The sequence below is a fragment of the Corvus kubaryi genome, unplaced genomic scaffold (genome assembly GCF_017639235.1).
Source record: "Corvus kubaryi isolate FWS band 111438036 unplaced genomic scaffold, C.kubaryi_AGA036_p1.0 36781, whole genome shotgun sequence".
NCBI classification, from domain to species: Eukaryota; Metazoa; Chordata; class Aves; order Passeriformes; family Corvidae; genus Corvus; species Corvus kubaryi.
In genome coordinates, this window is record NW_024580947.1 from 40974 (window position 1) to 52220 (window position 11247).

The window sequence follows — 11247 nt, forward strand, 5'->3', positions numbered from 1 at the left end:
ATCCATCCCAGTGAGTTCCCAGCCATCCTGATGAAGATTCCAGCCATCCCAGTGAGGTTTTCCATCCATCCCAGTGAGGTTTTCCATCCATCCCAGCGAGTTCCCAGCCATCCTGATGAAGATTCCAGCCATCCCAGTGAGGTTTGCCAGCTATTCCCGCACCCCACAGCACCGGTGCAGCCCCTGGAGCAGCAGGAGGTCCCTCTCCATCCCGATCCGTGATGTTCCTGGACAGAGCTGAGCGCTGGGGACGTTCCCGGCCATCGGCTCCCAGGATTCATCCGACGCCGGGAGATGAAAGGCTGCAGGATTCCATCGCACTCCCTTTTCCGTCTGTCACTTCCCATCTCCTCCATCCGGAGCCGTGAGAACAATTAGCGCTCGGCAGGTTGGGATGGAATTCCCGACGGAGCTGTGATATCCCAGTGCTCCTGCTCTGGCGGGGATGGGAGGGCAGGAAGAGCCCATGGAGGGGCACTGGGGGGAAAAACCTTCCAGGAGAGCCTGGAATCGACCCTGAACTGTGTTTTATATTTTATACTTTATATTTTATATTTTTATAAAGGTGTGCAGTACGTAAGTGCTCCTAGAATTTCCATGGATCACAGAATCCCAGGAAAGCCCTCCAAGGTCACCGAGTCCCAGCTCTGCCCCATCCCCACCTTGGCCCCAGCCCAGAGCCCTCAGTGCCATCTCCAGGAATTCCTTGGACACCTGCAGGGATGGGCACTCCAAAGCTCCCTGGGCAGCCCCTGCCAAGGCCTGAGCACCCTTTCCATGGAGAAATTCCCAAATACCCACCCTGCCCCTCCCCTGGCCCAGCCTGAGGCCGTTCCCTCTCTCCTGTCCCTGTTCCCTGGCAGCAGAGCCCGACCCCCCCACTGGTGGATTTTAAATAAATGCTCACATGTCACAGATATTCCCGGGTATTTTCCATAAATCCTGATACATTCCAGGGACGTGTCCATGGAGAGACATCCGTGCTGATATCTGACCCACAAACATTCCCTGAGCTCCAGATCCACCTCTGGAATGGCAGACGGGATGGGGGTCCCCACCCCGACCTGCAGCCAGGGTGGCTTTGGTCCCTGGTGGAATTTTTGGATGTTTTTTCCATGCTTTTAACCGCGGGTGTGGAAGGGGAGGAGCAGACCTGTCACTAATTGTGCTGCCAGGTAATTAACGCCAGCACCAGGGACGGAAACACGACGGAGCCGCGGAAGGATGAAACCCAGGGAGAAATAACTGGGATTTAACAGGAGCATCCCAGGTCGGGGGGACTCAGGGAGACCCCGGAGAGGCAGAACTGGGACCAGTACAGGACACAAAACCTCCCAGTTCAGGATGCCCAGGGCAGGACAGGCACAGAGCCAGAGCCGGAGCCAGGACCAGCCTGGCTGCTCCTGCCCGAGGAGGAGGAGAAGGAAGCAGAGGAGGAAGAGGGGAGCAGCTCTTCCTCTGAGGACCGGGAATTCCATCGGGAATTCCACCCTTCCGGGGGGGGTTTGGCAGCAGGACCCCACCCCACAAACCCTGGATGTGCCCCACAGGCGCAGCTGATTCCAAATGCTGATCCCAATCCCTGGGAACAGCCACGGACAGACACAGAGCAGCCACTTGGCTGCGACCTGGCCACCTCGGGGTGCCGGGATGTGACCTTGGGACACTGGGATGTGACACTGGGACACTGGGGTGAAACCTTGGAGTGCTGAGGATCCAGAGGGAGCCCCCAGGCTCAGGGGGACAGAGCCCGCATTTTGGGGTCCCCTGGAATTCGGGAGCAGCCGCCCACCACCCGCGTTCCGGGGCCGCAGCGCCGAGCCCGCGGAGGATTTTTCCAGCGGATCCATCTGGCGCGGCGGGGGGGCCGCTGCCTTTCTGCAGTCTCCTTGGAGACTGCGGCCGCTCCACGAGGAAATCCCGCTGCTCCTGCTGCTCCCCCGTGCCCCCGCGGCCCCGGCTCGTGGCAGCTCCCGGCCCCGCGGAGCCGACGCCAGGGAACAGCAGGAAGAGGCCGATCTGGGAAGTTATCCACGATTCCGTGTGGCCAAAACAAGGCGGCATCCAGGGAGGCAGGAATTTCCAAATTCCCGTTCCCACAGCAACGCGGGGTCACCTCGGGAGCCGTTGCCCACCAGCCCGTGGTGCTCTGGGACAGAAAGCAGCCTGGGAAAGGGGGTTTAGAGCAATCCTGGCTCGACCCCCTTTGTGTGCACGGGCAGGAGCCTTCCCAGGAGCCTTCCCAGGAGCCTTCCCGGCATCTCCAGGGGCGCCAGAGGAGGAGGAGGAGGAGGGGGAGGGAACAAGGAACAGGCGCTCCGAGGGTCTCAGGAGCCCGCAATCCCACAGCTCCGAGCCCATCAGCCATGAAGGGAATGGAGTAACGGAGGGAAAGCAGCAGCACGGAGATAAATCCCTGCCTGAGGAGCCCCTGCGTGGACTAGGATCACCAGGACACAGCGGGAAGTGCCCAGCTCCTGCACCCACAGGACCATCCCGGAAAGGGACACTGGGATCAGAGCCACATCCCAGCTCCCGGAGCAGCTCTGGAGCTCTGAGCGGGATGGAGACTCTGACACAAGGATCAATTCCTCATCCTGCTTTCTGGAACAGCTCCAGAGCTGCGAGCAGAGTCAAGGACGCTCTGTGTGTGACACAGGGGCTGATCCCCCATCCCGGTTTCCGGCACGGAACAGGAGCTCTGAGCAGGGTCAGGGGCGCTCAGCATGTGCCCCACGGATCGGAGCCACATCCCGGTTTCCAGCACAGCTCCGGAGCTCTGAGCGGGGTCAAGGGCGCTCCTCGTGCCCAATCCCAGCTCATCCTGGCGCTTTCATGTCCCTGCCGCGCGCTCGGATCCGGCTCCAGCGGCGCCGGCCTGAGAGAGCCTCAAACACACAGAGCAGGGACCAAACTGTGCGGGAACAATGCGGCCTTTTCCAGACCTTCCCAAACATTCCAGCGCCCGCCAAGAACCCATCGGACCCTGACACTGCCGGTCACGAGTCGGTCCCGGTGTCCCCTGGAGCCGGAGGACACAGCAGCTGCTCCTCTGGGATACGCGGAGCGCTCCCAGCCCCACGGCCGAGGGGAAGGAAAACCCACGGATTCACAGCCTTGGAATCATCTCCAGCAGCTCTGCAGCCCCCTGTGCCTGCCCCAGGGATGGGGGCACGAGGGGCGAGGCCACAGGGACGGCACATCCCTAAGGAACACCCCACATCCCTAAGGAACACCCTACATCCCTAAGGAACACCCCACATCCCTAAGGAACACCCCACATCCCACTGGCTGGGAGCACCCACGGAACACACGGGAAACTGAGGCAGGAAAAGAGGGACAGATCCGTCTCCCTGCAGCCACCAGTGCACATTCCAGCCCTTCCCAGGCCTCCTGCATCCCGTGGGATGGGGCTCCCACAGGAAGGGAACAGGGGGCTTGGCCATCCCAGAGAGAGCAGGAGCCCCATGGGGAGGGGTCTCCGCACAGAGCTGATCCGGCCCCCTGCCCGGTCCCTCCCTGTGCCCTCTATCCTCCTTGTGCCCTGTCCCCTCACTTGTGCCCTGTCCCCTCCCTGTGCCCTGTCCCCTCACCTGGGCGATGTCCCCCTCGAGCCGCGGGGGCCGGATACTGGACAGGTGAATGGTTTTGTGGTCCCCGGAGTTGAGCTTCACCACGATGGCGTCGGCGTTGAGCACCTGCATCACCTGGGGACAGAGACAGAGCTGAGGTGGGGACAGCAGGCACCTGGGCACAGCTGGGCACAACTGGGCACACCCAGGGCCAGGTGCCACCAGCTCTGCCACCCCGACTTCCACCCCCGGCACAGTGAGTGGCTCCAGCCCCATGCCAGGTGTCCAGGGGGTCACCAGGGGAATGTGGCCCCCGGGACAGTGACATGTGGCACTCCAGGGCACTGCCAGCTGCGTGTGTCCTGTGCCAGGGCTCAGCCCCCCAGGTCTCATTCCAGAGGCAATTCCAGAGGGGACAGGAGCGCCAGCTGGATACGTGACACAGGATGATGCTCGTGGAGGAGGGAGCAAGGACAGCCTGTGGTGGGAGCAAACTAATGAGGATCATAAAGTCATGGAATGCTGGAATGGTTTGGGCGGGAAGGGAGCTCAGAGCCCCTCCAGTGCCAGCCCTGCCATGGCAGGGACACCTCCCACTGTGCCAGGCTGCTCCAGCCCCAATGTCCAGCCTGGCCTTGGCCACTGCCAGGGATCCAGGGGCAACCCCAGCTGCTCTGGGCACCCTGGGCCAGGGACTGCCCACCCTCCCAGCCAGCAATTCCCAATTGCCAATCTCCCATCCAGCCCTGCCCTCTGGCACTGGGAAGCCATTCCCTGGCTCCTGGCCCTCCATGCCTTGGCCCCAGTCCCTCTGCAGCTCTCCTGGAGCCCCTTTAGGCCCTGCAAGGGGCTCCGAGCTCTCCCTGGAGCTTCTCCTCTCCAGACTGGACACTCCCAGCATTCCCAGCCTGGCTCCAGGTGGAGGGGCCAGGAGGATCCCAGGACACACGGGTTTAACATTCCCAGTTCTCCAGCCCCTGGATATTCCCACTGGCAAGACAGGGACCTTTTCCCTGCCCACTCCCCCCAGTCCCCCCGGCTCCCGCTGCTGCTTATCCACGATGCTCCCGATCCCACAGAGCCTCGGAAGGAGACGGGAGCTGCCCTACTCCAGCCCTTTCTGCCCGGCAAACGCATCCGCCCCGCCCCGCGCGCTCGGCCGGAGGGAGAGCAGGATTTCGGGAACTGTGATGCGAGCGGACACCGAGGATCGCCAGTGCTCAGCAAAGCCCCCGGGAACGTCCCCGCGCGCGGCCCCAGCCTCTCCCGGCTCCCAGCCCCCGGATTTTCCCTCGGCGGGAGCAGCCCAACGCCATGCGCCTGCCAAGTGGAGTAATCCAATCTCACGCTCCAGGGCATCCCGGGGCGAGGAGGGAGCGGCCTCTCTCCTTCCTCCCGCCCAAGACTTGGGAAAAGCGGGATGTGAAGCGGAGCTGCTGCAGCCAGGGCCGCTGCGGGTCAGCTCCGGGGGCAGATCCCGCGCTCCATTACACATCCAGCACACGCTTCCCGGGGAGCCGCGGGAGCTGCGGTCACATCTCATTTGTTCCCTGGCAGGAGGCAGCAGCCGGCCAGCAGCTCCCGGCACTCCGGCAGCTCCCGGCATTCCAGCAGCTCCCGGCGCTGCGGCCCGGCCCGGATCCGTGCGGGAGCAGCAGCGGGGACTGGCCGGGCCCCTCCGGCCCCCAGCGTCCCTTCCCGGCAGGACGAACTCACGGGACCCTGCGCCGGGATGAGCCGGCTGCGAGGGGGATGCAGGACACGGGATGCAGCAGGACATGGATATAGGATATGGGATGCAGCAGGACACGGGATGAAGCAGGATATGGGATGTAGCATGTGGGATGTAGCAGAATATGGGATGTAGCAGGACATGCATGGGAAGAAGCAGGCTATGGATGTAGCAGGACACGGACGTAGGATAGAGGATGCAGCAGGACATGGGAAGAAGCAGGACACGGGATGCAGCAGGACATGGATATAGGATACGGGATGCAGCAGGACACGGCCCCGGAAGCAGGGACATTGTGGCTCCCAGGCAGGACACAGCTGGGTGGCAGCAGCTCTGCAGGGCCCTGAGCCAGCTGGGACATGGATGCAGCAGGACATGGATGTAGGAGGACACAGCACCTGGAGCCAGGGCACCCAGGGGCTGCCAGTGTCAGGCAGGACAGAGCAGGGTGGCAGCAGGAGCCAAGAGGGACCCCCAGGGTCTCTGCAGGGCCCTGACCCAGTTGCAAAGGGTCCCTGCAGGATATGGGATGCTGAGGATACGGGGTACGGCAGGACAAGGAATGCTGGAGGACACGGGACACAGGATGCAGCAGGACACGGCACCTGGCGCCAGGGCTCCCGAGGGATGCCAGTCCCAGGCAGGACAGAGCAGGGTGACACGAGGGGGACCCCCGGGTGCTCACCCCCCCCGGGCACGCGTCCCCTCCTCCTGCAGGAGGGTCGGGGGTGACACGGTGGCACCGCTGGGGCATTGTCTCCCGGCCCGTTCCCAGGCCGCTGCATCCACTCCCCTTATCCAATATTTACTGTGGCTTCTCTCGCCTGCAAGAGGCCTTTGATAAAGGGATTGGAGGGATTATTTCTTTAAACCTCTGCAGCTGTTTCTTGCAGAGCCAGCACGCTCCAGCTGCTGCTTCCCGAGTCCCTGGGCTGGGAGTGGGGAGGGCAAGCCAGGAATGGCCCTGCGGCCCCGGCCAGGCTGGTCACCCCCATCCCATCGCCGCTCCCAGGGCACGGAGCTCACAGCCCTGTCCACATTTATCAGGGAAGATTTTTTTCCTCACTGCAAGAGCTGATCCCAACAAGGTCCCCAATTTTCCACCCCAGGCTTCGCTTGCGCCCAGCACTGGGGGCACACAGGGCAGGAGAACTGGGACCAGTACAGGACACAAAACCTCCCAGTTCAGGATGCCCAGGGCAGGACAGGCACAGAGCCAGAGCCGGAGCCAGGACCAGCCTGGCTGCTCCTGCCCGAGGAGGAGGAGAAGGAAGCAGAGGAGGAAGAGGGGAGCAGCTCTTCCTCTGAGGACCGGGAATTCCATCGGGAATTCCACCCTTCCGGGGGGGTCTGGCAGCAGGACCCCACCCCACAAACCCTGGATGTGCCCCACAGGCGCAGCTGATTCCAAATGCTGATCCCAATCCCTGGGAACGGCCACGGACAGACACAGAGCAGCCACTTGGCTGCGACCTGGCCACCTCGGGGTGCCGGGATGTGACCTTGGAATGCTGGGACGTGACCTCGGGGTGCCGGGATCCCACCTTTAGGGCTGGTTTCCCTGGGAGCTGGGGGGCACAAGGACCCCCGTGCCTGGGGACCAGGGGGACATGTCCCAGCTCCCAAGGCTCCTGACCGCTGTGCTCCCAGGACAGCATCCCTGTTCTGGGAGGCACAGGGAGCATCCCCAAAGCTGAGGGTGACCTCCTGCACCCCAACAAGGACAGTGGCACTTGGGGAGCCACAGCCCAGCACCAGGAGAGGGTCGAGTGTTCCCCCCCCCATCCCAAAAATGTCCTTTAGAGGGGTTTTGGCAGGGTCTGGCACACGGCTCAGCTCAGGAGCAGCTCCCGGGCCTGGCTCTGGCACATCCCACCAGCTCCAGGGTGATTTGGCCACGGCCAGAGCTCCCAGCAAAGGGAATAAAAATCAAGATCAAAGCAGCCAGGCCTGGTTCAGCCCCATCCACCAGAGCGTGGCAGGACAGGAAGCGGAGCCGGGACACGGCCCGGGGCTGCTACAGGAGCCCCCCGAGCCCAGAGCCGGGAACGGGCTGCCGCAGCCCCCCCGTGCCGGCAGAGGATGGCTCCCAGCCGAACGCAGGCACGGCTCCGCAGCGTGTCCCAAATCCCGCTGCTCCGAGACCGGCTGACGCAGGGATTTCGGCAGAGAGCCTCCAGCCCCTTCGACACTGCCGTTCCTCCGCTTCCCTCCTCGCCACTCGCAGGCACCAAACCCACAACCGAGGCCGAGCCTGCCCTGCTCCCCCAGCCCAGCCCCGTGCTCCCAGCGCCGGCAGCCCGAGCCCATTTGCCGCGGTTGATCAGCGGTGCAAAGGCAGGTTGGGATCTTCCTCCTCCTCCTCCTCCTCCTCCTCCCCCGCCCCTCGCAGTCCCCTCCAGCAGCTCCTGCGTCAGCTCTGCCGCTGCGAACGAGCCCCGTCGTGCCGAGCACGGAGGCGGCTGCGGCGCCGGGGCCGTCCCTGCGCACCCGCTGCGTGCCCGGCCCCGCGGCTGCGGCCGCTGCACGGACACGGACACGGACACGGACACGGACGGAGCCCCGGGGAGGAGGCCGGACACGTGCCCAGCTGCGGGAGCAGCGCTGGCACTGCGGCCGTGTGGGCATCTGTCCTGATTTTCCTTGTCACTCACAATTCCGGGCAAGGGGGGGAAAAAAAAAAGCCCCCAAAGTGACACCGAAACCCGGGGGGGCTGCGGCTGCCAAAGAATTCCAGAGCCCCGTGCAAAGAGCGGGAGCGACCCACAGGGCGGAGAAATCCCACGTCTCCTCCCCAAAAAGCAGGACGTTGTGTTTGCTGCCTTTGGGGGGCTCGCAGGGAATCCGGACCAGGCCGGAGCGGAACCGGGAGCCCTCCCAGCCCGGGGGGGCCCGCAGAGCCGGGGGCTCTGCCCGGAATTGGGGGCATCCCCCAAACTCTGCCCCCCCAACCCGAGAGCGTCCCACCCCACGGCACCGGGGCTCAATCCCCACCGTTCCCAGGGGAATGCTGGATCCCCACTGCTCCCGGGGGATGTTTCCCCCATGGGCTGGGGATGCTGCAGATCCCAAAGCCACCCCGGACACCCCTTCCAAGAGACTGGGGTGGGCCCCGCCTGCTGCTATCCCACAAAATCACGGCATCTTGGAAGCGCCGGGAGCATCCAGCCGCCCCCTCCAGCAGCTGAGCGGAGCGTGACTGACGGCCCTGGCACCGCTCCTGGCACCGCTCCTGGCACCGCTCCGGCAGCAGCCACTGCCAGCGGTGCTTCCCAGCGTTCCAGCGCCAGCACACGGCCCTGCCGTGCCCACGGGACACCGGCCCAGGTGGCATTTGTCACCACCACGGGGAGGGGACGACCACGTCCTTATCCCGAGGGATGGGCTCTCGATTCTGGCTTCCCAGAGCCTCTCTGAGCTCAGTGTCCCTGCACTGCTCCCACAGGGAACGCCCAGCAAACCCCTCCCGTTTTGGGGAGGTTTTGGGGACCTCTGCTCCTGTCCCAGCCCCATCCGAGCCACCAGAGCAAGCACAGGAGCCATTCCCAACCTCCTCCCCCCGGACACGAGCTGACGGCACCACAGGGATCAGCTCCACATGGATGAGGCTGGAGCAGCTGCAGGAACTCCTGGCTGTCCCTGCCCGGCAGCTCCAGAGCTTTTCCATCGCTGCTCCGTTCAACCCCAGCATCCGGGAGCCCCCCAGGATCTGCCGGGCTCGATCCCATTCCTGCTTTTCCCCAGGATCTGCCAGGCTCGACCCCATTCGCGCATCCCCCCAGGAGAAGCCAGGAGAGGCGGGGGTCCCGGATACAATCCCGGCAGGACGGGAGCAGCTGGAAGGACGCTCGGGGCAGGATCCGGCCCTGCGCAGGGACCAGGCCGACTTTCCAAGAAATGCGGCTGCTGCCCATTCCCAGGGAAATTCCAGCGGCTCCGGAGCTGCGGCGCTGGGCGAGGCGGCAGCTCCATCTAGTGGGGCCGATCCCACGGATCCTGCCCGGATCCCGCAGCTCCCGCATCCCACCCGCGCCGGGGCAGGGATTCCCGGGGCATCCATGGGCAGGAACACGGGCAGGGAACGGCGCGGCTGCCCAGAGCCCCACGGCCCCACACCAGCACCCACTGGGAGCGCGCTCAGCGGATTCTCCAAGCCCTGGGAGCAGTGGGGATCAATCCATGGGGCAACCAAACCCCTGGGAACATCGGGAATCAACCCACGGGGCAGCCATTCCCCCGGGAACATCGGGAATCAACCCATGGGGCAAACAACCCTCTGGGAGCATCGGGAATCAATCCATGGGACAACCAAACCCCTGGAAGCATCGGGAATCAACCCATGGGGCAGCCATTCCCCCGGGAACATCGGGAATCAATCCATGGTGCAGCCATTCCTCTGGGAGCATCGGGAATCAGTGGAGATGCGAGGCCACCCCTGTGACCCCAGAGGACCGGAGCACGGTGCCAGGACACCCCGGCCCATTCCCACAGACCACAGCCCCTCTCTTGGGGCTCCTTCCCTTCCCCTGGCACCTCTTCCCACTCCAGCCCTGCCGGCGATCCTGGAGTGCAGCTGGGTGGTTTTGCACTGGGATCCAGCTGTGGGAAACCTCTGGGGTTTGTCCAAACCCATGGAGAGGCTGGATCGGGAGCTGTGCACGCTGTCCTCTGCCCCCAGTTCCCAAATGTCCCATTCCCAGCCCTGCTCACCTTGGCCACGAACTGTTTGTCCTTCTGATCCAGGTTTGCCGTGGGGGCCACATAATCCCTCCAGATCCTCAGCTTGCGCTCCTTGGCAAACCTGGGGGGTGGGGACAGTGGGACACCGGGGCCGGGACACCTGGACGGGCTGGGGGTGACATTCCCAGCAAAGCCCCAGGGAGATCCCATCAATCCCACCCAGGATGAGGCACGCGGGGCTGGGAAGGGGCTGGAGTTGCTCTGGGCACTCCAGGGATGCAGCTGGGAACAGTGGGGGCAGTGGGATTGGGTGGGGTCAGCTGGGATCAGCGGGATCCCCGTCCCCACGCCTGCCCCACCTCTCGGCCGCGCGCAGTTTGTCGGCGCCGCGGGTGTAGACGGCGATGGACCAATCCACGCAGCGGGCAAAGCCCTCCCTGAGCAGCAGCTCCGTGATGTTCCCATTCTGGAAGACGAGAGAGGGCCTGGGATCAGCAGGACCCCCCAGGACCCCCGTCCCTGTCCCTGCTGGGGGGGGACCCTGCACAGCCCCTTCCATGTCCCCTGAGCTCCCAGTGCTACCGGAGACCCCCCAGTGACACCCCCGGGCTCTGCCCTCCCCACAAGGACCAGGATCTCCCAAATCCACCGGGAAAGAGCCCACAGATCCCAGGGACGCCCCCGGGCTCTGCCGTCCTCACTGAACCAGGATCTCCCAGACCCACCACAACTCCCATTTCCCCCACTGGCAGCACCCTGCAACCCCCTCGAGCACCCCCAGCCCCCCCAGACCCTGCCAGTGCCCCCGGCGCCACTTGCCGGGTGCAGGATGGTGCCCAGGATGTTCTGGTTGTGGCAGCTCTCCAGGACAATCTGCACGTCCCTCTGGAGCAGCCGCGACTCCGTGAAAAACTTGGCTTCAGCCGCGAACGGCTCCGGGACCTCGGGAGCATCGGCCTCGCGCTTGAATGTGGGACACTGCGGGACACAGGGACAGTCAGGGCACGGGATGGGCCCAGAAACTGTGGAAAGAGGGTGGGAACCCCCCTGGGGAGGAGGCAGCCCCCATTCCCCAGCTCTGGGGGTGCTTTGGGGGCTGAAATCAGGGAATTTATGTAAGGACAGAGCCCTGTGACTGCCCTGGGAAACACTGCCTGGGATACAAGGACCAACTCCTGCTCTGGGGATCCCTGGAAAGGGACCTGGAGCTGCTGGAGAGAGTCCAGAGAGGCCCCGGAGCTGCTCCAGGGCTGGAGCCCCTCT

The 11247-nt window shown here is 64.4% G+C and overlaps 1 protein-coding gene across 1 annotated transcript in view; it reads right to left on the reverse strand.

The window, feature by feature from the left end:
• SND1 (staphylococcal nuclease and tudor domain containing 1) overlaps nucleotides 1–11138 on the reverse strand; it is a gene marked incomplete at its 5' end in the record, with an annotated part of 47250 nt that extends 36112 nt beyond the window's left edge. The window contains 4 exons of the mRNA XM_042020105.1: nucleotides 3594–3707; nucleotides 10015–10105; nucleotides 10344–10450; nucleotides 10804–11138. Of these exons, the coding sequence (XP_041876039.1) occupies nucleotides 3594–3707; nucleotides 10015–10105; nucleotides 10344–10450; nucleotides 10804–11138 (647 nt within the window). The remainder of the gene's footprint in view (nucleotides 1–3593; nucleotides 3708–10014; nucleotides 10106–10343; nucleotides 10451–10803) is intronic.
• Nucleotides 11139–11247: the final 109 nt, after the last annotated feature.